General features: G+C 52.4%; 1 protein-coding gene across 1 annotated transcript; it reads right to left on the bottom strand.

Annotated features, from left to right (window-relative positions):
- Window positions 1–6,539: 6,539 nt before the first annotated feature.
- CRABP2 (cellular retinoic acid binding protein 2) lies at window positions 6,540–25,959 on the bottom strand. Its single transcript, XM_074980722.1, has 4 exons — window positions 25,814–25,959; window positions 12,823–13,001; window positions 10,993–11,109; window positions 6,540–9,611 (listed from the first exon to the last, which is right to left on the bottom strand). Exons 1-4 carry the CDS (start codon window positions 25,881–25,883, stop codon window positions 9,561–9,563), a joined length of 417 nt encoding a protein of 138 aa, XP_074836823.1. The 5' UTR covers window positions 25,884–25,959; the 3' UTR covers window positions 6,540–9,560.
- Between the last annotated feature and the right edge of the window lie 914 nt (window positions 25,960–26,873).

Below are 26,873 nucleotides of genomic sequence, written 5' to 3'. Positions count from 1 at the left end.
AGGTTGGCAGTGCTTTTCTGCATCGCCTGGGAACCCCTAATGGGAGCTTGGAATGCATCAGAGATCTGACCATCTGTCAAAGAAACCTCGGGCTACTAATTTATGCCGACAGCACACGCCCTGTGGGTCTGATCTGCCTTATGCTGCAGGAGACCCAACGGTCTCCATCAGCTTCAGTGAGCTTTGCATCAGGGCTTGCCTCCCCTGAGGAAAGTCCCTGGGCCTCTGGAGGCGGCATGAAGGATACTGGAGAGGCACCTGATCAACACCCACGTACGTCAGAGCCAGATCAAGCCCTTTGGATTAATGCTTTCCACACAGCAGAAATATCCTCTCAAGCAGCACCTCTGGCGGGCTCCATGGCACATGGCAGTACAGACACATTTGAAAGATGTGCCTTGGACCGGCAACTCACAGACCCAGACCGGCTCCTACCCAGAGTCCATGATAGTTGGTCTATTACCCAGAAGCCCTTGGGACCCCTGCTCAGAGCATTCTCCATTACCCAGCCCGAGGGGGGGATGAGCCCTCCCACTTTTTAACAAAAAATTACACGTGCAGAATTCATGCCCTCGCAGCATTTTGTTTCCCCGCCAAATAGTCGGTGATGAAATTCCGCCTTCCACCCGCCAGGGGCTGGCACAGCGTCAGAAGAGAGGGCACCTGCCTCTCTTCCGGAGCAGCCAGCCCCAGCGCAGGAGGTGGCACTTTGGCCTTGGCTCCCCACACATACACTTCCACAGAGGTTCTAGTATCTTTGCCCGGAAGCTGCCAGAGCCTCTGTCCAACCTCACCTCTGAATGCTGTTGCTCCTCAGGACTCCTGCGCCAAGCCAATGCCAGTGCCATGACAGAGCAAGAAGCATGAGTTGGGACGCTCCTTAAATCAGCTTTTAAGACTTCTGGGGATGGTTTTAAGTTTCTTGCAAAACAAATCTTGTCCAGCTCCAACTTTTGTAATAAGTTGGGCGATGCGCGTGGAGGGAAGAGTTTTATCTGCTTCCAGATGTCCAGTTCATCAGCCTTCCAGTGGGCACAGTAAGAACACTTCACGTAGCAAGCAATGGCCTAATCCAGTAACCCCCCTTTCTACACTCTGAGAGTCATGGGGCAGGACAGTGAATTTTACAGGCTCAGCAGAGTCCCACTGATCTCAGTGGAGGTTCCTTGGGGTAAATAGGCTCCCAACCAGACCCTACGTTTAACCTATGCCAAGCATTTGCCTGGGGGAACAAGTGTGATTTTTTGGTGAGCATTTCGGTGTAGCTATCATCGTTATTACCTCTTCTGGCGCGGTTCATCTGAGGGTCTCAAAGTTCTTGCCTGCGTATTAATGACACCCCCACCAGATACGATTGCACCGCTCATGCCACTAAACACCAGGAGGCAAAGGAACATTCCCAGGACAATGAAGAGGAGAAAACCGAGCAGTCCCTCCCTCTCCCCAGCCACTCACAAGACCATCTCCTCCTCCAGAGCTGGGAACAGATCCCATGGTTCCTCAGACCCCTGGTCTCATATGCAGATCATGCTCGGGGGGGTTGGGGGGGGGAAGAAAAGCCAAATGTCCTGGCTCCCAGTCCTCAGTGCAAAACTCATAGACAACACACCTCTCCCAGCCCTGGGGAAATAGCCCAGGTGTTCTGGCTCCCAGGCCTTGCACTCTTGTTATGTTCCCCTCTCATGTCAGGACAATGGCACTCAGGAAATCACCTGGGCTTTATTTGCAGGGAAGTGCAGCTGGCACAGACCCTGGGAGCCAGGCGAACCTCCCTGATGTAATCTTGAAAGGGCTGTTTTCCTGTTCTTCTCCAGTTTCTCTGGCATAATCTGGATTTGATCTAACTAAACATGCCTCCGTGCAAAGACAACATGAAGGCTGATGCAATAATGCATGGCCATTCCCTCTCTGCTCTGACCTAAGCACATTCTACTGGGGCGGAATCAGCAAACCACAGAACCCAGAGCCCTGACCTCTCCATATCTCCTGACCAATGTTCCCTCTAATTTTCCTATGTCGGGGCAGAATAAATTTTGTTCTGTGCACCAAGAAATGTGTAGATGTGCACCACCAGTAGGAAACACATGCTGCCGGCAGTGTGCACTCTGCTAAATATCTGAGTGGCTTTTGAATCTCTCCTGGGCAGCTGCCCAAGCGCTCAGCTTACAGGGAACACTGCCTGACATAAACCTATAAAGCCTTTTCTGGAAAATGACCTGAAATCACATTTCTATCATGAGAGCTTTCCCACCTGGTGGGAGAAGACAACTGGAGCCACGGTTTTGGTTCTATTAAAGCCAGTAGCAGAGAAACCTCAGAGCCAAGCTGCAATAAGTATTTGTTATGGGGAGTCAACAGATGGCACTGTTGCTCACTGTCTTACAAATTTGTTTTCTGGGCGAGTGTGTGAGAAAGTTTTTAGTTTTGGAAGACATGCAGCATTGGGGTTAATTCTGTGATTTTTCTCTTCTTCTAGGGGAAGTTCTTCCACTTAGCGAAAGAGTTTGCTTTTTGCCTTTGTTACTCCGATGAGCTGAAGAAATGGGTCTGGCCCACAAAATCTCTAGTTTTTAAAGTACTACATGACTTCTGAATAGTAACAGAGAAGGAGCCGTGCTAGTCTATACACCATCAAAACAAAAAAGCAGCCAAGTAACACTTTAAAGACTAACAAAATAATTTATTAGGTGATGAGCTTTCATGGGACAGACCCACTTCTTCAGACCAGAGCCAGACCAGAACAGACTCAATATTTAAGGCACAGAGAACCAAAACAGTTATCAAGTTGACAAATCAGAAAAAAAAATTATCAAGGTGAGCAAATCAGAGAGCAGAGGGGCTGGGGGGGCGGGAATTAAGAATTAGATGAAGCCAAGTATGCCAAAGAGCCCCTATAATGTCCCAGAAAGTTTGCCTCCCGGTTCAAACCACGTGTTAATGTATCGAATTTGAATATGAAAGAGCGTTCAGGAGCTTCTCTGTGTAAAGCATGACTTCTGCTTTGTTTGATTTGTTTCTCAATTAGTGTCAAAATTTTGGGGCGCAGAGATGCTCTCTGGATACCTGAGTGGGATTTTGGAATGAAGGGATTGCCCGAGTTCATTTTGTGACCGCCTCTCTACCAGGGCTGAGATATGAACTCTGAACAAACAAGTTTTGCTACACAGATCTCCAGATCCCACACCACAACCTTCTCCTCCAAGAAACTGGGAGGCAAGGCCACCCTCTCCACGGCCCTGCTGCAGCTCAGCAGAGGACAACAGTACAGGAGGAATTCTTGGCCAGGTCAGGCTGTAACCCAGACAGTCTGGTTTCCCAATAGTTTGGCCTCTCTCCAGGACTGGGGCTGCAGGATGCCATTTTGAAGAGCACACTGCTCTATCCCCACTGACTTGACCTTGCCCTGCATGATGTGTGCCAGGTTGCAGGGGGATGAATCCTCCGGACTGCATGACCTCAGAGGCACTATGACCTCCTGTGCCTGCAGGACACTGATGCTCCCCACTCAGCTCCATGGAGAATGCTATTACAGTCACCTGGAGATGCAGTAAAGCAGCTTCAAGAGGGGTGAACTGGCTCTTTAGGGCTCAGTTCCCCAAACTGTGAAACATGTTTCCCTTAACTCCTTTCAACTGTCTGGCTGCATTGCTGCAAGATGCAAGAAACCCTGTGGGTGGCAGCTTTAAAATAAATTAGCCAAAGAGCAATTAATTCCTTACTCCAGTTAGAAGTAGAAGTGCTAATTCTGCTGTTCTAGGTAAAGTCCAGTTACGATACCTCTCTATCAGAATAAGCCCCTCTCATACCAAAAGGAGCATCCACACACTGGTTTAAGAACTGCTTTGAGGGCCAGTTTGCACAGTTTCGGTCTCAGTTTAAGGACACATGTGGATGAGTCTGATGTTAAATTGATGCCATTTGTGCATGGAGACCACATCAGGCCTTAGCAACCATGGTGGCAGATGCATCAGGCCTTGATCTGTCTCTCTTCATGGGATTAAATCTTCCCCATCCAGACTTCAGGCCATGCCCTGGCAAGAGAGGGCAGAAACCAGGTGCAGGGACGCTTACTGGATTAAGTGGCCAGGACATCAGGAGCTGCTACAGCTGGTATTTGTATTGCAACAGTGCCCTTCATTGCACTCACCACGAGAATGAGCACAAAACCGCAGTGCTTTGTTTTATACTCCACAGGGGCTCCCATCATGCCCTGCTCTTAAAGAGGAACCCACCCCTGCCAAATTTTGCGTTCTTTTCCCTCTACGTAGCACCCACTGGTAAAAGGTTACTGCCAACACGCCAATGGGCAGAAGAAAGACCGGGATCCTCAACAGGTGTAAATCAGCCTTGCTCCATCTGGGTCAACACTGATTTACATCAGCTGAGGATCTGGCCCCCTGTCAGCCGACGGGCCAAAGACCGGCATCGTTTCAGGGAGCCCAATTTGCTTGGGCATCAGGGCTGGGGCTGCAGCCTCCTTCAGCTGCAGACCATGGTGTGGCCTGGCCATTCTCAGCAGGGAGCCACACTCCGTGGCTCCCACTTTGGCTGAGGTGGAGAGCACACAAGCAGGAGCAAAGGCCCAGGCTGGAAAAGCCACGGAGAGGCCAGCGAGCTAACAAAGCAGGAGAGCAATGAGGGAGGATGGAGACAGATCCTCAGCAGTGCAGCCCTGCCAGGAAATGAGCAGCCAGGCTCAGGCTCACTATACAAATGGCAGTGGGGCCGGGCTGGTGTTGACTGGTGCCTCCGGACCGCTGCATGGGCTTACGCTTTGCACCAGCCAGGTTATTTCATGCTGGGCTGGAAGAGCTTGTGCTGGAATGAGGCTTGCAGAGGCCCAGCCATACCCAGTCCAGGAGCTGGGGTATGAAAGGGGCAGGAGGAGTGGGAAAGTAAGATGGAAAGAACCTCTTTTCCCCATCGCCTCCGTTTCAAACCAGGCTCTAGAACAAGGACACTGGGCAGCAGGACTGTAATTATGGGAGTTCTAGTAGCACCCCCGCTGAGATCAGGAACCCGGTGTGCTAGGGGCTGTACAAAAGTCCCTTCCAAATAGCTCCCAGGCTACAAAAGAAAGTGTTATATTGTCCCAGACACACAGGTGAGGAACTGACCAAGCAGCACGTGGCCCTGGGGCACAAGACCACCTTGCTCACTGATGGGGATGGCAACATCTTCCCTCCCCCCATTGCTTTTCTCACAACAGCTCAGCACAGGCTTCCCCACTCTTAGCAGGTACATCAGCCCTTCTAGGTCCAGCACACCCCAGGCCTTGGGTGCTGCCCTCCCTTCTTGCTTGCCACCTGCAGTCCAGTCCCCTTCCTTTAATTCTACCTGGTTACAAGCATGCACAGGGGAGGGATAGCTGAGTGGTTTGAGCATTGGCCTGCTAAACAGAGGGTTGTGAGCTCAACCCTTGAGGAGGCCATTTAGGAATTGGGGCAAATAGATGTCAGGGTTGGTGCTTAGTACTGCCAAGAGGGCAGGGGAGTGGACTGGATGACCTCCCATGGTTCCTTCCAGTTCTAGGAGATGTGTATCTCCATTATTTTTTTAAGGCTCCAGTTGGAGTATTGTGTCCAGTTCTGGGCACCACATTTCAAGAAAGATGTGGAGAAACTGGAAAGGGGCCAGAAAAGAACAAGCATGATCAAAGGTCTAGAGAACAGGACTTATGAAGAAGGGCTGAAAGCACTGGGCTTGTTTAGTTTGGAAAAAAGATTAAGGGGGAAACATGATAGTGGTTTTCAGGTATCTAAAAGGGTGTCGTAAGGAGGAGGGAGAAAACTTGTTCTTCTTGGCCTCTGAGGATAGAACAAGGAGCAATGGGCTTAAACAGCAGCAAGGGAGGTTTAGGTTGGACATTAGGAAAAGTTCCTAACTCTCAGGGTGGTCAAACACTGGAGTAAATTGCCTGAGGAAGGTTGTGGAATCTCCATCTCTGGAGATATGTAAGAACAGGTTAGATAAATATCTGTCAGGGATGGTCTAGACAGTACTTGGTCCTGCCATGAGGGCAGGGGGCTGGACTCAATGGCCTCTCGAGGTCCCTTCCAGTCCTAGCATTCTGTGATTCTGACCTGCTTCCTCTGTCAGGGGGCCCTGGCTCTTTAGATTCCCAGGACTGTTTCTCTCCCACACCTTAGTACTGCTGCTGAGCTGGGCTAGGTCCACACCTGGGGCTGCAGCTTTGCCTTCATCCTAGCCTTGAAGCAGCATTAAACTCTGTGGGCTCTCATCTGGTGCAAATTTGAGCTGGGGCTGGATCCTCAGTGGCAGGTGCAAATTGGCTCAGGCTTTGGCAAGTGGGAAGAGATCAGACCTTAGACCCTCCCACAAGTTTCCAGGCCTGGTCACCTTGGTGCCAAGGCCTAACTACACCACCCCACTAGCAGCAAGGTAACACTACCAGTGCTGCTACCTGAGCTGTGGAAAGAGAAAGTAGAGCTTTGGGAGAGAGAGGTGGCAGAGCTAGTGAATTTCACCACTAGGGGAACTTGGCTAATTCCCAGGAATGAGCAGGACAGACATATGTTCATCAAATGTTTATTAGAGGGATCTGGGTCAGGAGGACATTGTGTTCCAGGCAAGATCCAATGCTGAGCAGACCTGTGTGAGATAGGCTTGTCCTCAGTTTCCTTTTTAATAAAATATTAACAAATAAATACTCAGAAAAAGCTGCAGCTACTGAGAGAGGAGAGAGAGAGCGCGGGCCCTACAGGGGCAGAGGAATGCATCTCAACTACATTACAACTCCTTCCCATGGGAATATGAAAAAATATTCTGTATTAAAAAAAAGCCAGTTTAAAAAAATGCTCTCCACTTTTCATCGCCAAACTTGAAACTATCTGTGCAGAAGGATGCAAGAGGGAAGTGTCAGAGGCGGTGAGTTACCCCAGGCACAGGCCTGTGCATAAAGTCACCCAAACTGCAGCAGTGTTGATTTTACCAACCACAGCCTTCCAAAGGACCAGCTATACAGACCAAGCGAATAAGTGAGAGGGGTCACCGTCTTAGTCTGCATCTGCAAACACAAAGAGAAGGCTGGTGGTGCCATAGAGAATAACAGATTTATTTGGGCATAAGCTTTCATGGGCATATCCCACTTTCACCAGACACATTGGCATTGCCTCTGACGTGGGTTTTCCCCATTACATTTTATACCCAAATAAATTAGTCAGTCCTTAAGACACCACAGGGCTCCTCTTTGTTTCTGCAAGTCAAGGAAGACCAAGTCCCTTCCCAGTCTGATAGTGTCAATGCACCAGGAATCACTATGCAGTGATCTGCAGGACAACAAGAAAGCAACATTGGCTGTGCTGGAAGTAGAGAGAGAGTGGAGTGTGCCCGCTAATTTTTTCCATCTGGGGTGGAATACATTTTGTTCTATGCACTGAGGTATGTGTGATGTGTACCACCCAGAGAAACAATCTGCCAGCTGTGGGCACTCTGCTAATCAGCTGGGCAGCATTTGATTCGCTGCTGGGTGGCTACCAAAGTGCTCACCTTACAGGGAACACTTGTGTAAACCCAGCCAAGATTATCTTTAATTGAGCAGAATCACTAAGGGGTGCTCTTTAAACACCTTACCTGGAAGCATCATCTTTGTTAATGATAGACACCTCCTTCTCCTCCCCCTCCCCCCAGTGTTTTCAGGCCTCTTTAAGGTCTAGCTGCATTACACTATACTGTAGTTTATGCACCAGGCCTACTGCCAGTTGGAAGATGCTCCATTTTACAAACTTTTCCATTTTATGGGTTCCTCAAATTAGTTCAGTTAGAGGTTCCAAAAAAAAAAAAAAAATGCAAATGATTTTTCACTAAAAAATTGGCCATTTAAAAAAGGCCATTTCCTGATAACAAAAATCCCTTTTTGTTCCCCAAATTTCAAAGTATAGCAGAGGCCATGCTAAAATCCCTGTCCACCCAGCATAAAAGTACCTCTGAAGACAAGTCCGGCTCAAAGGCAACGCGCCAGTTCACTCACCGACGCTCCACTTGGAATGGTGTTGGGTGTGGCACATATAAAAAACAAACAAGCGATCACTGAAACTGATCATTTTCCACCCACCCTGCATAAAGGTTTATTCAATGCCATGGCTACAGTTGTGTGTGTGTGGGGGGGGGGAAAAATGTGAGATTTTATTGAAAAATAATTTCTTTTCATGAAAACCTGAAATGTTGTGTCTATCACTATTTTCCCCCTGTGGAAAAATAAAAATAAACCATCCTCTGTAGTCCTAGGTATTGATCAGCCTAAATAAAAGTCACACAGTGGAACTAAACCCAGAAGCAGGAGCCTTTGGATTTTGCCCCAGTCTAGGAGGGATTCTGATCTTCTCAGCAGGTGGCTACTGCACTGTTTGTCCCATGGGAACTAAGATTTTTGTCTACATGGGAAAGCTGTGCCAAATTTAACTTAGATTGGTTTTAAAAGCAGTTCACTTTAATCTCAGCAAACCGCTGTGTGTGGATGTTCTTCTTCCAGCTTAAGACCATCCACTAAGGGGTTTGGGCCAGTTTAAATTCACCCCTCTAATTAAGCCCAAGGAAGAGTCTGGGGTCCTGCTGAGCCAGTGTGCAGCTGGGGCAAGGGCACTCCCAGAGAATAAGGAAGCGGGGGGGACACTGCAATACAGAGTGATACTCCCTACATCCGGGAGGCCAGGGGCAGCAGAGCACACAGAAGAGCAGCCCTGAGGCTGCTCTAACTCACAGCAACGGTAGGGTGCAGCAGTGGAATATGAGGAGGGCACAGCCACCTTAACCCATCCCTCCTCCTCCCTGTTCCAAAGGCAGGGATTGGGAAACTCAGAATCAGGCCTTTGGAATAAAGCTTGTGGACGGGCACACGCCTGCTGGAACCGCCAAGCATTTCAGCAGCTGTTGGATAAATTCCAATCCGTGTCAAGGTTACTTGTGGCCCCCACACAGCTCATATTCCAGGGGCCAAAAGTCACTTGCAACTGGCAAAGCAGACCCCTCAGCCCAGCAAGTCGTGGTTGGCTAATTCACGGCTTGATTCCTTGGACTGCAAGGGACGGCTGGGTTTGCTGAGCACAGGAGCCTGGCCGAAGCCCAGGGAAGCTGGTGGTAGGCAGGCATTGCCTCAGGGCCACATCCCAGCAGAGCACAAAACAAGCTGGGTGTCCTCCAGGGCCTTTGGGAGCCAGCTAAAAGAGGGGTCCCTTCCCTATCCTGGTGCCAACCAGGCAATCTCCCTGGCAGGGAGTTACAGCTGTTACTGTCATCTGCAGCAGAGGGGCGGGTAGTGGTAGTGGTTCACCTGTGCAGATGAAGGGCTGGGAGAAGCCCGCATTGCTCTGCAGTTGGCTTTCAGCCATCTGTGCATGGACAGAGAGTCCGTGGGGGCAGGCTGGAGGTGAGGGAAGGAGACTGGCTGATTGAGGAATATGAACTGGAGCGGCGCCACTGGCCTGCATCACGTAGACGGGATACTCTGGAGTCGGTGGAGGGGTCACTAAGGGTTGGTGGAAAGGCTGCTATGGGCAAGGGGGGCAGGGCCAGGAGCAGCCACTGCTGACCAGTGGGGCACTTCACTCCCGGACGTAGACCCTCGTGCAGACCACATCGTCGGCTGTCATGATCTGGAACAGCAAGAGGGGAAAATGAGCGACAGGAGCAGACTCCGGTGATGACGGCTCAGCACCAGGTCACAGAGGCTCTGTCTACACTGCAACATCTCTGCCCAAACCCCAGCTTCCATGCGCACTCCAATCCCTCCGGCTCAGAGCAGTTAAGCAAAGTGGGATTTCGGTGCAAACCCCCATCATTTTGCTAGGCGGGAGCCCAGACTTGTGTCCTGGATGCGTCTCAAACCAATGTTCCAATTTTCTTCCATCCACAGGTGCAATAAAGTTTTGTTTTGTGCACCGACACGTGTGCAGACATGCACCACCCCTAGAAAGCGCACACTAATGTGCATGCATGTTCTGCTAACCAGCAGGGCTGCATTTGAATCTCTCCTGGGTGGCCGCCCAAGCATTTGACTTCCAGGTAACACTACCACCAACCCTATTACCCAAGCCACTGTTCCTGGACCTATCCCCAAACTAGCCAATTGACCCCTAGGAAATAGAAGCAACCTCCTAGTTTAAGTACAGCTGCTCAGCATGAAACCCCGCCATTTTATTCTGACTGCCGAGCTGTGGGCAGGTTCTCAGCAGACAAGCACATTGGCCCAGACCATCACAGGCTCCTAACTTCCATTGAAGGCAACAGGAGCCTAAACACCTGTCCTGCTGGGAAATCTGCCCGGGCTCCTGCACAGCAGCATCAGCCTGGCCAAGTCACAACCGGCTGTGCTCTGCAGCAGCATGACTGGCCTCGAAGCAGCAGGCATCACGGCTGACGTGGCACAGAGCAGCCCTGTCTCTCTATCCCGGGAAGTCAAAGCGCCGTGGCTTTGCCAACAGCTGGAATCAGAGCAAATTCCCACTTCGGGCCAGACCACGGGTGGCTTTTGTGTGCAGGAACCCCCCAGCACCCCAGGCAGCCATTTACACCAGGGCCAGCTGGGGTCATGGTGTAAATGACTGCACACGGGGCAAGGTGCTGGAGTTAGGCCTTGCTCAGATGCCCTAGCTGAGCATGACCCCGGGAGTGAGTCTGAGGGGGCAGTAGGTGGAAAGCCGTGGTGGTTCGCCACGTAAGCGGGACCCTCTCCCAGTACAACCAGTTTCGCTGGGCCTCCTCCTTCCCACGATGCATTGCTTCAGGCCCTATGGAATCACTGCCCAGACTTTCCCAGAATGCACCACTCAGGCAGCCCACCCACAAACAGGGGCAGCCCCAGAGGAGCTGCCCTCTGGCTCCTGCTCAGAAGCCGGTTCCAAAAGCAGCTGTAGTGCAGACAGGGGCTTTCACTCCAGGGGAACCCCTGCATTCCCAGGGCTAGCTCAGCAACCCTACGAAGGGGGGGGGCGCAGCCACACAGGGTTAACCCTTTGCATGCTGAGACCAGCCTACCAGAATAAGTTCTCCATCATTGGTCATTTCCCGGGACCAGCTGGTCTTGGGCCCTTCCCCTTTCAGCAGCCTTTGTTCACAGACCATTTTGTTCTCACTTTCCCATTTGGCCAGGCTCTAGAAAGAAGGAAGAAGATAAATGCAACCGCCAGAGAGAAAGGCGTTTTGAATAAGAGCCCCTGCCGTGCCATTGCTAGCACAGGCAGAAAGGGCTCATCCGTCAGGCCCTCGGCAGGCCTGGCCCTTGTCAGAGACACGCTGGAGCAGCCTGACACTTGCATGGGATCATCAGTCACCAGGAGAGATGCGATGCCAGGGGAGGGAGGATGGCAAGGACAAAAGGAACGTTTGTCACGTCGGGGGAGGGGATGGGCTGCTTGCTGCAGAGGCAGGGGTGTGTGTGGGTGTCGCAGTGAGCAAATGCAATCCAGAGTTTGTATGGGTGTGTCACAGCAAGCACCTGCAGTCCAGTGTGTGTGTAGGTGGGTGTCACAGCGATCAAGTGTGGTCCAGAGGATGTGCACGACAGTTACCAACTGCAGTCCACAGTGTGTGATGTGTCGCACATAGAGGTGGAGTCCAAATTTGTGTGGCTGTTTAACACTTAGACCAGGTGTGGTGTCATGTCAGGTGACTACAATCCAGAGAGAGAGAGAGAGAAACGGAGCGTGTGTGTGTCAGAGAGAGACACACACACACACTGAGTTGAAGTTCAGAAGTGAATGCATGTCTGACACTTGGTCCGTGTGTCTGTCTCACACTGAGCTGGAAACTGAGACCCAGGAGCTGTGACCAAAGCCTCCTTGGACCTCCCAGCCACGGACAGGGCAGCCACCTGGCCAGGGTCTGTCATCCCAGATAAAGAAGGCAGGCAGCCAACAATGGAGCAGGGAGATAAGGAAAGAACAGTGGGGAATGCCTGTTGGTTTTGGCCTGGTAGAGAGCGCACAGATGGGTCTTTGCGTACAAGAAGCAGGACCGTGCAGGGTTACAGCGGGGGGAGGTAGATACCAACAGGCCAGGCTCTGGAGGGTCTCCCCGCATTTACCTAGGGTGCTGCAATATTTATTTGCATCTCTGCTTCCAGGAGCCAGGAGGATCATGGGATGCAGCACAAGGAGGCCTCGGCCAAGCTTGCCCGGTGCCTTCTACACATCAGCTTAACACCCATCATGCTCCTGGGCAGAGCTCTTGTCCTCCACTGGGATGCCATCTTGAGACACATCAGCCTAACCACAGATCCCTACCCCACTGCCATGGATATGCGAGGGACTATTTTACCCCCTCTCTATCAGAAGTGAAAGCTGAGCCATCAGAGGAGGTGGCGGCACACATGGGACAGACTCAGCCTTGCTTCTGAGGAGGTGGGATGCCATCTTGTGACTCAGCACTCACCACGGGGTATCCCTGCCCCATCCGCTGGGTTGCCAGTGGGACTGTTTTCTCCCGCCCCATTAACAGAAGCAAAAAACTGACAAAGGCTGAGCCACAGCAAAGAACATGACCTTCATGCTACTGGCACAGCCCTGAGCGTCCCCGACTCCCGGGGCACCATCTTGTGACTCATCACTTACCATAGTTATCGCTACACCACTGACCGGACACCCAAGGGGCTATTTGACTCCTCCCCATTAGCGGGAGCAAAATGGTGACCCATGGGGCAAGTGTACTCATGAGGGTCTTGCCCCCCAGAGAGAACAGGATCAGCGCTTCAGCCAGGGCCTCAACTGCCAGGGGGTCCCTCCAGCTCCCCCCTCACATACAATAAAGGGGGATTAACTCCAAAAAAGGGACAGTAGAGCCCATGCTGCCCACAGCAGCTCACCCTACCTTACAGGGACGCCCATCCACGGTCTGCTCCTCGAATTCTTCCCCAATCTTGAAGTTGATCTCGGTGGTGCGCACCGTGGTGGAGGTCTTGATATAGAAGGTCTCGCCATCCTGTTTGATCTCCACAGCTGGCTTGGAGGCCGCAGCCACGGCGATCTTCCTCAGCATCACGTTGACGCCTGCAAATGAGATGGCATTGTGCCACTTAACGTGGGGCTTTAGAGGAGAGAGGAACCAGGGGTCCCCTGGGAGGTGGGGGTGAGCTTCCAGTTTCACATCTCTCAGGCAGCTGTGCATAGCAGGGATAAGCTGGGCTAGGGATAAAGCACCTGACGGGGACTCAGTGCAACAACATACAATATCCCACTACTAGCACCAACTGACACTTCCACTTGCTGCGTCTCAGTTCCCCACTTTGTAAAACTAAAGCTGCTCATTCTTCCTTGCCTGGTTAGACTGACCTCCTCAGGACATGAGCGGTCTGTATGTGTGCAGCACCTGACATCAATATTTTGTGAGCTGTGCGCTTGTGTGGTGGCTCTGGAATGAATCCAGTGCCACCCAACTGATTGGCAGGGTGCCCGAGAGCTAGGTTTGTGTGTCTCCAGGTGGTGCACATCGGCATTGTCTTCAGAATCACAGGGCTGGAAGGGACCTCAGGAGGTCATCTAGTCCTGCCCCCTACTTCAAGCAGGATCAACCCCCACTAAGTTATCCCAACCAGGACCTTGTCCAGCTGGGACTTAAACCTCGAGGGATGGAGAATCCACCACCTCTCTAGGCAATGCAGAGAATTCCAATGCTTCACCCCCCGGCCCCCGGGGTAGTATCTAACCTACACCCCTCCCTCTTCAACTTCAGAGCATTGCTTCTTGTTCTGCCATCTGACACCACCGAGAACAGTTTCTCACTGTCCTCTTTAGAGCTCCCCTTCAGGAAGTTGAAGGCTGCTATTAAATCAACTCTAAGTCTTCTCTTCTGTAAACTAAATGAGCCCAAACCCCTCAGCCTCTCCTCATAGGTCTTGTGCTCCAGACCTTTAATCATTCTGTTGCCCTCCGCTGAACCGGCTCCCACAAATCCACATTCTTTTTATACTGGGGAGCCCAAAACTGGACACAATATTCCAGATGTGGCCTCACCAGTGCTGAATATAGAGGAATAACTACATCTCTAGATCTGCTCAAAATGCTCCTCCTAATGCACCCTAGTATGCTGTTAGCCTTCTTGGCTATAAGGGCACACAGTTTACTCATATCCAGCCTTTCATTCACTATAACCCCTAGGGCCCTTTCCATTGTACTGCTGCTGAGCCAGTCAGTCCCCAGCCTATAGCAATGCTTGGCACACACAGGACAATTTATTCTGCGCATTGATGAAAAAAATCTGCACATGGATGGAAAAGATTAGAGAGAACATTCCCTGGCATGATGGGGTGTAGGTCTCAGCTGGGGCTCATAGGAGCAATTGTAATGCAGATAGTTAGTGGGGACAAACCACCTGCAATGAAGGAGAATATGCAGTCGAGGGTTTAGGACACACTATTGAACTTTTCCAACACTTTCCACTAGGAGCCAGTGGTAACATACACAGCAGCTGCTGTGTTACAGTAAACGCCTCACGAACAGTGGCATTGTGGAGGAAAACAATGTGGTAAGAGACAGAATTCTTGCAGCCACATTACTTCATCTGCCCAAGAGACAGAGGGGGAAACCTGAGACAACTCCTGGCCTGACAAAGACATCAAGGAAGAGCTAGTCCTGCAGAGAGATGTCACCTTCCTTGGGGACCAGCTTGCCCTGCACAATGGGAGAATGAGGCCTTTGTTAGCCCATGTCCAGCAGAGCTGGTGATGGGAATCCACCCAGCTGCTCTGTGCAGCTTGCAGGATGTGGGAGAACATGTGCAAGTCAGGCACCTGGCTTCATATCCAGGCAGGTAGCTAGGGATTGCCCACCCACATCTACATGGGGAAAGCAGGAGTATTTTCTCCTTCCCCATCCAGACAGGTAGGGGCTGGTCCTTGTCTCTGGCGCCTTCATTTCCAAGGCAAAGAGGAAAGATGAACTCTGGGATTTGTTCGATTCTCTCCCACCACTCACCTGGGCTACAGCCTGCTGGGGATCTCCGTGGTCAGATTTAGTGCTTTGGGGTTTCACAAGGTGCTAGCTCAGGCCCCCTAGGGAGGGGCATGACATTTCTTAAGGGGAGTACAGCATAACAGGCTGCTGAGACTCAGGCTCATTCATCTCATTGAAAACAAACAAACTCGGTTATTGGTTTTGTGTCTGTGTATTCACACGGCTACACAGCTTCATCCAGTTAAACGCTACACACTTAATTTTCTTACACGGGCTGAAAAGGTTCATATGAACATCACTGATAGTCCCACTGGTTTGGAGGACATTAGACAGGTTAGCCAGACTCTGCTACTTGCAGGGATGAAAAGTTTGCTCTCCCCTGCGCTAGTTGAATCAAACCACTATTAGCTGGTCATAAAATGGACTGTAAGGTCTGGCCTCCATTCAAACAGCAGCATAATCGCACTGACAGTCACAGGAGGGATTCTACCCAGGCTATGCCAAACAATGTCTTGGAGGAGGGGAATGCTTCACAGCCTGAGCAACCACCAGGGCAAGCTAATTTTGTTGGGCAGACCAGGCCTTAGTATAAGATGTCACGTAAGAACTGCGGAGTCACACCCGTTTTATGTACAAGATACACGGTGGCCTAGTGGACAGCATGTTCGCCTGACACACCAGACCTGCATTCTCTTCCTGGCTCTGACACAGCCTGTCATGGTCCTGCTCTGTGCCTCAGTTTACCCATGTGTAAAAGATAATGATACTGACCTCCTTTGCGAAATGCTTTGAGCACTCCTAGTGTTAAAAGAGAGGAAATGAGGTTATTGTAACAAACCATGTCATCCGATCCTAAGTTCTCCCCCTTTAACAGCAGGGATGTTCCTTGGGTGTGAACCCAGCACAGAGGTTAAGTGACTCTTCTCAGTGCGGAGCAAGGAAGTAATGATCTCTCCCACAGGGAATGTTTTATTGTTTCTGAAAAGGCTGTTTTGAAACCTGAAGTTGTTCCAAGCATCAGATGCTGCCAATTCTCACTATTTGACTTTCAGGCTCCTTGATTGCTTGATGCCAACAGAGATGGTTGATTTTATTCAGGGCGTGGTCTGGTTTAGACTTATAAAAATTGCTTCATGATGTGAGATCATAAAAATAACAGTTCTGGCATGTAACAGCATCTGGTATCCAGCCTGATCTCATAGTAATGGCTATATGTGGATCATTTCACTTGCCCCCGTGCTGGGACTATGTCTGGGGTGGAACATGGCAGCTGTTGAGAAGCAGTGCACAGCAGTTACTCAACTAGAAGACCTCCCAAGGTCCCCTCCCATTCTAGGAGATGTGCATCTCCAGTTATACAACTATAACTCGCACAGAAATGCAGCCACTTCTGGGGTGGACCATGCCCACACTAACAAGGCAGAGCAATGTTACCTTGTGCAGCCATTGAGTGGAAGTGAAGGATGTTCCATGTTGACAGAACTCCAGGGGGAATTTAAGGGACCCCTAGTGCAGCCATCATGACTGGAATTTGACGACAATATTGAGCAGCCAGACAGTTCTTGTTTTACATCTCATCAGCACCCCAGAACCCATGGGAGCACAGCACCCCTTAGTGTCAACTGGGAGCATTGGGGTCAGCACTGACATACAGTGATATGCAGTCCCCTCCTGACCTGTCACCCCCCTCCCCCCCGCTTCCTGCTGCACAGCACCCCTTAGTGTCTCTAGGCTCATTTGCAACAAAGAAACCAGAAAAAAAGCTTCTGACATATTACATTAACCCTTTTCACCTAGCAAGGTAGTGAAAGAGTGCGATCCCGTTTTATAGACAGGGAAAAATGGTGGCAGAAAGCAGTCAAGGCCCAGATTTTCAGAAGCAGCCTCTTACCCAGAGTACTGGGCCCGAGATGCACAGGGCCTGATTCTGGGAGATGCATAAAGCAGCAGGTGCTGGGCAACCTGGATAGAACAGGAGTCTCTCCTTGGGCACTCTACAAAAAGAGACCAATTCTTGGAGCTACACCATGGCTTCTGATCAGCCACACAAGCCTGGAGTCAGCCAATGCCAGTGAATGACCAACCAGCACAACCCCCCCGCCCCCTAGGACAGGCCAGGAGATGCCCAAACCTCAGCCCAAGCCAGCAGTCCTCTGGTTTCCTCTGAGGAAGATACTAAACTGGCCCTGCTCAGTAGGTCTCAGCTCTTGGGAGCTCTCCCAGCAAGCAGCCCGCAAGGGAAATAGAAGATTTGATGTTCCAACAATTAAGCTACAGTCTCCTCACCTCACTGATTGGCCTGGGTTCCTGCTGCAGCAGCAAAACTACCTCTTTGCATGCCTGGGACTTGTCTACACAGACATTGACCAGCAGTGACATCCTAGTCCAGCACCAAAGTGATTTTAGTCCAAGATAATTTCTGCACTTAGAGTGAGTTAAATTAACCCAAGTTAAAGCCAGTTTTATTCTGAAAAAGAAACCTTGCAGCAGGGCTTCCTCTAGTTTAAATGGACACTTTGGTTAACCCGCATCAATTTCCCCATGCAGATGGGGTCACTGGGCAGGCACTGACTGAGATTCTCTGGCCTGTGTTGTGGCAGTGGCAGGTTCCAGGGCAGTTGTAGTTCTGAAATCCCCAGCCCCTGCAGTCCTGCAATACCATGAGTCTTGGATATTATCTACATGCAAAACTTAGCACAAGCTACCTAAGCTCTAGCATAGAAGAATGCTTCCATCAATCTAGCTACCATTGTCTGGGGAGCAGGGTTCCCTCTAACTTTTTTTAAGAGGTGCTGCCAGAGTCTATGGTGGGGGAGGGGGAGAAAAAAAACCAACACAAGGGGCTGGAACACAAGACCTATGAGGAGAGGCTGAAGGATTTGAGCTTGTTTAGTTTATGGAAGAGAAGGCTGAGGGGTTATTTAATAGCAGCCTTCAACTTCCTGAAGGGGATCTCTAAAGAGGAGGGTGAGAAATTGTTCTCAGTGGTGTCAGATGGCAGAACAAGGAGTAATGGTCTGAAGTTGAAGAGGGAGAGGTGTAGGTTGGATATTGGGAAAAACTTCCCCAGGCGGGTGGTAAAGCATTGGAACGTGTTGCCCAGAGATGTGGTGGATTCTCCATCCCTCGAGGTTTTTAAGTCCTGGCTTGACAAGATCCTGGCTGGGATGACTTAGTTGGAGTTGATCCTGCTTGAAGCAGGGGGCTGGACTAGATGAACCCCAAGGCCCCTTCCAGCCTGATGAGTCTATGAGCTGCAAGGAGCCTTAGAAAGGCCCTTGTTTATCACTGTTTGCACTTAGCTGCGGATGGGGCCATCATCTTCACAGCTCCTCGATCAGGCCCTTAGGACTCAATGGATCTGCGAGCCACAGCCAGCCCCATTGTGGTCCGCTTTAGTTCAACCAGCAGCGCATGGTCATGCTACAGCTGCCACGAATCTCAGGCTTGCAAAGATCTGGGCAGGAGGCCTTGTTCACATGGAACAGTTGCGTTGTTCCTAGTCTAGGCAGAAGTCTCTCGGCACAGAAGCAGGGCTAACCTTTGGGTGCCAAAGGCCGTGTTCCCATTGAGGGAACTTTCTCCTCCTGAAAAGCCCCAGGCACGAGCCTTGGTGGAAGAATAGACACCCCCCCCCCCCCCCCACACACACACTCTGCCCCACCACCACGCACACACTTTTTTCAGCATTCCTATCTCCTCACAATAGGGGCCTGGCTGGCTGGCTGCCCTCCTCCATAGGACATTGTTCTCAATGCATTCCACATATTGTGCTGGGGCATTGGGTTAGGGGCTCCCATGCAAAGTGGGCAAAGCACTTTCCCCAGAGCAAGGAAACCGAATGGTGGGTTCTTCTGAGTTGCAAATCCCACCTCCCCCTGGTGGTTTGGTTTGCACCCTGGCCCCCACCTCTTCTAGGGGGAGAAACTAGATGATCTCTGCAATGCCATATGACCCATGGCCATGCCCATAGAACTCTTGGCTATAACATTCTGCCATGGCCAAGGGTTTAGCAGCATTCAGAAGTCTGCACACATATGATCATGAAAACATCCAGAGTTAAGGGAAGGATTTAAGGGAGGAAGCCAGGAGCTTTGGATATAAAGCCTCAGGGAGGCATGTTCCTCTGTGGGTGAGCCATCTCTTCTGTGTGTAATAGTTTTCACTGCAGCTGCCAGTGGTGGCCATGGCAGACAGGGTCCTGGGCTAGATGGATGCACTGGTTTGGCCCAGTCTGGTAACTCCTGTGTGCCTCTCTCAGAAAGCTTATCTGCAGAGTAATTGATTGTAAAGCCAGATAGGACCTTTAGGATCACCCAGTCTGACCCTCCCTATACAGGGCAGAGAGGCCCAGAGTGTCACCCAGAGATTCAGGTGCTGCCCAGCTGATTAACAGAGCACCATTGTCCCCAGCTAGCCTATGTTTCTAAGCGTGGTGCATGTCTGCACAACCCCCCATGCACATAGATTTATTCCTCTCCCAGATGGAAAGGGTTAGCAGGAACGTTGGTCTCACCCAATCATTAGATACCTTCTATCCTGCTCTGCAGTTGAACTGAATGCTTTCCAAGTTGGCAGAGATGAACTGCCTACACAGCCAGATGAATCTGAACCCAGGTGAGGTGTCCCAGTTCAATGATTTGCAGAAATAGCAGCTCAGGGTTGCAAGTTGGGAGGAAGTCAGCTCTCTTTAGCCACGTAGCCAACCATGGGAATTTTTAATCTTTAACAGGCTTTCTGCTTCAAGCCCAAGCTCCAGGAGTCATGTTAGGGCTTTGGCTTTTGTTTTAAAAAAAGTCCAACTCTCTGGTGCACAAAAGGAAGCTTTAAAACAGAACGTTGGCGATACCTGAAAAGCTGAGGAACCAGAAAGCCAAGGTTATGCTTTTTAACAAGTCTCACTAGTTTTGGAGTCCACAGTTTTCAAACATGGGCCCGGGTGCTTTTACACCCCCTCTCCAAACTGAGCATCAAGATCTAATAAGCATCTTATGAAGCAGGTCTTTACCCATAAAAGCTGATGCTCCAAAATATCTGTTAGTCTATAAGGTACCACAGGACTTCTTGCTGGTTTTGACTTGATGTACCACAAGTTGATCATAATTAATCCCAGATCTTGCACTAGTTACAACTCACTCATGCAGGTGAGTTACTACATTAGTGACTAAAAAAGGCAGAAACAAAAAAAGAGGAAGTGAAACTGACTAAGTTCAGCTAACTAAACAAAACTTAGACAAATGCAAAAGGTATAACAGCAAGACCCAGTGGGAAGCCAGACCAATCTTTACATTTCATAGCTCATTATCTTGAGTGTCCCTTCCCCTTTACAGCTGTGCAGTCCCCCACAAAACAGGAAAGATCCGCTTTACTTCATGCTGCTAAGATGCCAGTGAAATCCCATGCCTAATAAAAGTTGGGACCCCTGTCGGTTTTGTGGGAAAGCCCAAGATTTACTCCATCAGATGGCAGATTTATTTTTCTGCTGAGGTTTTTCCAGCGTCTGTGAGTTTCGGCTTCGGAGACAGGGAAGGGTGGGGGTGAGGGGGGAGGGCACCAAGTGAAACATAAGTAAGTGATAATTATACTGAAGTATTTGTTACATATCCTCTAACCTGGAAAATATTCTGCTCCCCTAGCTTCTCAAATCATTAAGAAGGGGTCAAGCAGAGGGGAGAGTGAGCGAGCTCAGGAAATATGGGGCTCTTTCATCCCACTGCCTGGGGAGGGTTTAGCAGGAATCTTGAGGATTTTGTATTTTGGGGCAGATACTCCAAGAGGCCCAGAACCCACCTGCTCCCCTTGTTCTCAGTGGTGGGGGAAGGGCATTCTCCATTGTTCTCAGTAGGGGGAAAATGGAGGAGAAGGGGATTTTTCCATTGTTCTCTAGCACAGGAAGGGGAGTGGTCTATTGTTCTCCAGTGGAAGCTCCAGGCACTGGGAAATCAGACCCCCAAAGGCTTCCCCCCACCCCACACCAGTTCACCTTCCAGGGTCCTGATCCTGCAGAAGGTGCTTGAGACCTGCCTGGAGCAAGGGGTTTTCCCCCCCATCTTTAAAGTCCCAGGATCACATCAGGTGCCCTGAGGCCCCTGCCCTCCACCTCCACCCCACATACCAAGGCTTCCCTTGCTCATCCTCTCTTTCTGGAAGGACATCCAATCCATGCCTGTTTCACTCACAGCCTGCCACCCCCTGGGCCCTTGCAGCAGCCTGGATCATGGCACCTGCACAGCCACCCCAGCACTAGTTTTGTGGGTGGGAGGGCTGGCTCTAAGAATGCTTTTCTCACACACACCACCAGCTGCCCCCACTTCAGTGCAACTTTTGAGGAGGGGGCTGTGAAGGGGTGGCCCTTCTGCCCCCACAGCAACAGCTCTGGGAAGTCCTTTGCTAGGTTAACCGGCCTGCTGCAGTCCAAAGGGGACCCACCCACCACTGGCTGCGTGCAAGGGGTTATTCGGTCACAAGAGGCACTGTGCTCCAGTGGGTAGAACACCAGAGGGCCAGGAACCCCCTGGTGCTGTTCCCTGCTCTGCAGCCTATGTCCTTGCTTGGTGCCTCAGTTTCCCCACCCGGGAGCTAGGAGAGAATAATACTTACCCAAGTCAGACAAATTGGTGTGCAGACAGTGGAGGGAAAATTGGGGGATTGGGCTCAAATCTGAGTCTGAGGCCAGCTTTACAAGGCAGAGTAAGTGTCCCCACAGGGCATGGCAATGAAGAAAACAGGACAGCCTTGCAGCCCTGATCAGTTGACTCGATCTCACAGGGCCCAGGCTGAGGGGCTAAACTGCCACACAGAAGTTCGGGGTGGGGGGGGTGCTTCCACCTCCCAGCAGCCCAGACCCCAGGCTCCAGCCAGACCCTGAATGGCTGCACTGCCCAATGAGCTCTCATCAGGCACCCACAGACTGTTAGTGCAGCACAGATGGACCTCAGACTCCCTGGGGTGGGATGCTTTGTCACCCAGGCTGGCGTGCTGGGCTTCAGTCACCCATGACTAGATCACATGGAGCACTGTAACAGACCTAGCACCACTGGCAGGATCTCACCCCACTTGGATCCACAACTCCTGGGGCCAACAGCCACAGCTGATCCAAGCAGCAGTATCAGCCCCTTAGTGTGGGCAAAGCAAAGGCACCAGGGTCTACATCCCCCACTGAATCTTTGCCACCCATGGGCAAATTCCCTCCATCCATGTGCGGAATAAATTTTTCCTGAACCCAGGCATGTGAGAATGTGCACCAGTCACACAGAAAAGCCTTAGCTGCAAGTGCTCTGCTAACCAACTGGGAGCTATTTGAATCATTTTTGAATGGCCACAGAAGTGTGCAGCTAGCAGTCACCACGCCCCCCTCAGAAGAGACCACCAGTTGCTAAGGAGAGAGGCCTCTTGGAGGAGCAGACACATACTGGGAACCTTGAGGCTGGGGTGTCCCGACCATTAAGAGCTTGTCATCATCCACTCAGCCACTGTAATTCGTCAACTATTTTTAAAAGGCAATAAGCACCTTTAGTCCCATTTTATAGATGGGGAAACTGAGGCACAAAAGGGGATGTGAATTGCCCTTGGTCACCTGCCAGTCCACTTGTAGGTCATAGCTAGCAGCCAGGTCTTACATACAAGTCCAATGCGTTGTGATCTAAGCCAGCCTGCCTAGACCCTTTGCTACCAAGCACACAGACGAGCTGTCCACACAATGAGACGCACCACTGGTCTGCGCTAGCCACCTCAGGCTGCCCAGTTGGTGCGCACACCTGGGAGCCTGTGGGCACAGCCCCTCCCATTTTCCCCCCATCCATGTGGGAATTAAATGTTGTTAGGCATGTGTAGATGTGAACCACCTGTAGAAACACAAGCTGCCAAGTGGGGGCACTCTGCTCATCAGCTGGGTGGTATTTGAATCTCTCCTGGCTGGCCACTCAAGTGCTCATATTAGCTGGAACACTGCTCTTGGGGGCATGGGCCCCCCTCTCCCCCCCCCCCATTTCCCTTAGCCCCCAGTGGCACTCCCATCCTGTGGGCCCCCACCCCCCAACCTCTGCACAGTGCTGCCTTCACCCCTCACATCCACCCCAGAGCCCTGCATCCAGCTCAGAGGCATCCTGGCCAGAGCCCAGCTGTCAACACCCAGCCCATCCTGTTGTGACTTCCACATTGTTTGCAAACCCACCCACCTCCCTCCATGCAGCGCTGGGGCCAGGGCAGGACATGTCACCACAGGGTGGCACGCTCATGCTGGCTGCTGTCAGGCAAGTCATAAGCAGCTCCACAGCAGCCCTGCAGGGACATGGGCGGGTTCTCAACAAAGCTGGTGCCAAGAGCTACAGCCTGTCTATGACCACGCGCCAGCATTGCTCAGGGCTGGTGGGCAGGGAGAGAGGAGAGCTCGGTGCATTCAACAGGTAGGACAGGCACGAGCAGCCCCAGAGCCAATGTGCACATAAGAGCCAACTCCAGAGGGCCCAAGGCTAGAAGCCACTAGGTCCAGGAGGGCAGGGGTCCAGCCCTGCCACAGGTTAAGTGCTGGTGGAGCAGAAATTGGCAGGGGGCAGTGGTTTGCATGCAGGACTGGGCATGAGGACTCCTGGATTCTTCTCCTGGCCCTGTGAGGGCAGCTGCTTTTAATTCCCATCTTGGCTCCTGCTGAGCTGACTCAGGCAAGCCACTGTTCCCCATCCCACCCTCTGTGCCTTGGTGTCTCCATCAGTAAAATGGGGATAACCATACTTCAGGGTGTTTGTTAATTCTCCCCCCACACCCACATGCTTGACAAAGGGCTGACCACTTAGTTATTCAAGCTGGTCTCTGCCCATCTGATTGGTAGGAAGCCCTTTATGGGACATGTAGGATTCTCCATCCCCTGTCTAAAGGGGTTTTCACACTGGCCTCTGCTTGTTTGCCACAGGTGCTCTGCTTACCTAGCTCATGCAGCAGGGCATCCCTGGTCACACACACAGGTCCAGCAACACCTGCTGCTACAGGAGAGGCTGGGGAAGGTTCTGGGGACTGCCCTGGGCAGGAGACCTGACTGCTCGCTCACAGGAGACCCTTCTGACCTTAAAGTCTAACCACCAACAAGCCTGGAGAGTACTGCTGATGCTGACAAGGGGCATGCAACAGGGGCAGCCCAATTACACCCCCCTCCCCGCATTCCCTTGGAGCCCTAGGACTTCAGCAGGGCCGGGGGCACAGAGGATCAGTTGCAGCCCCTATAGAAATGTCACTGATATCCTGAAAAAAAAAAAAAGGAGGCTAATGAACCATTCCAGGCTTCTGGATCCCAGCACACCCCTGGACAGGCCAGGCCACTGTGCAGCATCAACACCCCCCACCCTCACCTTCACTGCACAATTGAAGCCTGGGCTCCTTTTGTCTCACAACCCCCTGTAGGAAACTGGTGTTAGATGGGGAAACTGAGGCACAGGGCCAATGCAACCAAAGTCACAAGCTGAGCTCACGACAGAGCCTGCTCTCCTGCTTCTCTCCCTCAGGTGTGCACTGCTCCCTTGCACACTCACCCCCCACTCATCTTTTTCATCCCCCTATCGGGTTGGAAAGTCCCATTTCCTGCCTGCCACAGCCCTCGTGGGAGGCACAGGGCAGAAAAAGACAGTGGGGAATCAGGGTGGAGGCTGTACAGAGCTTCCTCATGTGCTGATGGAGCACCTTGCACCCAGGCCTGGCAGCAAGAGCCAGAGGGTACGGCTGGGCTCTGCCTCCTGCTGGGGATGGGGGGAGGATTCCAGTGCAGCTCACAGCTGCTCCACCCAGCACCCCAATGGGACGATCCACAAAGCTGGTTGCAGATGCCTCAGCCAGGCCTAGCTTGGCCACCACCTGATGTCTTGTGGCAAGGACCTGCCAGCTGCTGTCTAGATCCAACAGGAGTCGGGGGTTGCGTGGAGAAGGACAGAACCCAGAAAAGGGAGGTGAAGCAGAGGGGGGAAAAATCCCCTCCCTCTCCGGGCAGGTTAGGCCCCCAACAGCTAACCTAGTGGGGCCAATTCTCCACTTACCCATCAGGGGAGTTTGCAAGAACCCCTCCTGATTTACACCACTTTACAGTAAGACCCTGCAGGCCCACTTAGCTCATTGTTGAGGTTCACTATAATCCAGCAAGACTGCCTCCAGTACCACCCGGGGCCAGATCCTGATCTCCACTGCCCTGATATCAATTCACAGCCATTCCCCTGCACTTATTCCAGATTTGCACTATCCCCAGAGCAGGAGATCAAGGGGAATGGTACCCAGCCACATCTATTGATATGAGCTCCAAGCTGGGTCTCTGGTCTCAGCTCCTCCTGGTGTTGATACAGAGCAGTTTCCATCAGTGGTGGGACACCCGGCGGCAACTCAGAAAGTTTACACCCAGTTACAGGGCAGCCAGGATCAGAGAGGAACCGTGTTAGTCTGTAGCTTTGAGAACAAGAAGAAGCCCTGCAGCACCTTGTAGGCTAACAGCTATTGTGGAGTATGAGCTTTCATGGGCAGAGACCCACTTTGTCAGATACACAAGTCATGATGAAAAGTTATGCTCCAAAATAGCTGTTAGTCTACAAGGTGCCACAGGACTTCTTGTTGTTCATGGAAGCCAGTGTCAATCTGGAGCAATTCCACTGAGGCCAACTGAAGCAGCCCTCGATAGTGGAGCGACTCCAGATCAAGGGGGCCCGGGAGAGGGAGGCCAGGGCGGGGCAGGGCAGCGCCACTCCGGATCAAGGGGGGCCCGGGAGAGGGAGGCCGGGGCGGGGCGGGGCGGGGCAGTGCCACTCCGGATCAAGGGGGGCCCGGGAGAGGGAGGCCGGGGCGGGGCGGGGCGGGGCAGCGCCACTCCGGATCAGGGGGGCCCGGGAGGCGCACTTTCCGCGCTCCGCAGCAGGAGATGCCCCCGGACCGGCCCGACTCACCCAGCGCCTTGAGCAGCTCCTCGAAGTTCTCCGAGTGCTTCATCCGCCAGTTGCCGGCGAAGTTGGGCATCGCGGCGGGCGGCAGCGCCCGGCTCCGACCGAGCCCCGGCGAGTCCCCTGCGAGCCCGCCGGCTGCGCCCCGCACAGCTTCGCCCCATCCCTTTATGCGCCGCGGGCTCGCTCAGCCCCCGCCCCCCGGGCTAGCCCCGCCCCCGGCCGCGGGGCGGGGACAGCGGCGGCCCCGCCCTCACCTGGCGGGGGTGGGGGTGGGGTGCCTGGGCCCAGCTGCGCGGCCCCCCCCACCCCTCCCCTCCAGGGGCTCCCACCCCGCCCGCGGCGCGACTCCCCTCTCCGGGGTTCGGCGCCTGGCAGCACCCCAGGGCGCCCGCCCCGCTGCTGGGCAGGAGGCCGCCGCCGCTGCAGGGGCAAACCCGGCTCTCGGCGGTGTGAACCCAGCCGGGGCCCCGGGCGGTCGATTGCTCGTCCGGATTTACGCCCATTTAATTCACAGCCCTCAGGACACACAGCCACGGGGCCGGAGCGGGGTGCGGGGGGCGGGGCGCTAACACCAGCCCCCCCCCCCGTTCCCATATCCGTGGGTGACCGTGTCAGGCTGAACCTGCAAAACCAGGGAGAACCTCAAGCAGCCCCGTGGCACCTTAGAGGCTAACGGATGTCTGGGAGCAGGAGCTTTCGTGGGCAAAGACCCGCTGCCCCAGATGCAATTTAGAGATGCCACCTCAAGAGTAACAGATTCCCTGGACCCGGGGGGAGGGAGAGCTCAGGGGCTTGAGCATCGCCCTGCTAAACCCGGGGTCATGAGCTCAATCCTTGAGGAGCTGATTGGGGCAAATAGATGTCAGGGATGGTGCTTGGTCCTGCCAAGAGGGCAGAGCGCTGGACTAGATGACCTCCCAAGGTCCCTTCCAGCTCTAGGGGATGCGTGTGTTTAAGCCGCCATGCGCAAAAATTCACTTCATCACCTGCAGCCAGACTCCCAAAGCACTTCTTGGCCGGGGTCAGAGCTGAGCATCAGCTTGTCATCAAGGAAACTGAGGCA

This window comes from Carettochelys insculpta, chromosome 30 (assembly GCF_033958435.1).
Source record: "Carettochelys insculpta isolate YL-2023 chromosome 30, ASM3395843v1, whole genome shotgun sequence".
Taxonomy (NCBI): Eukaryota; Metazoa; Chordata; order Testudines; family Carettochelyidae; genus Carettochelys; species Carettochelys insculpta.
Note: the sequence above shows the minus strand (reverse complement) of the source record. Positions and strands in the feature narration are given on the sequence as shown.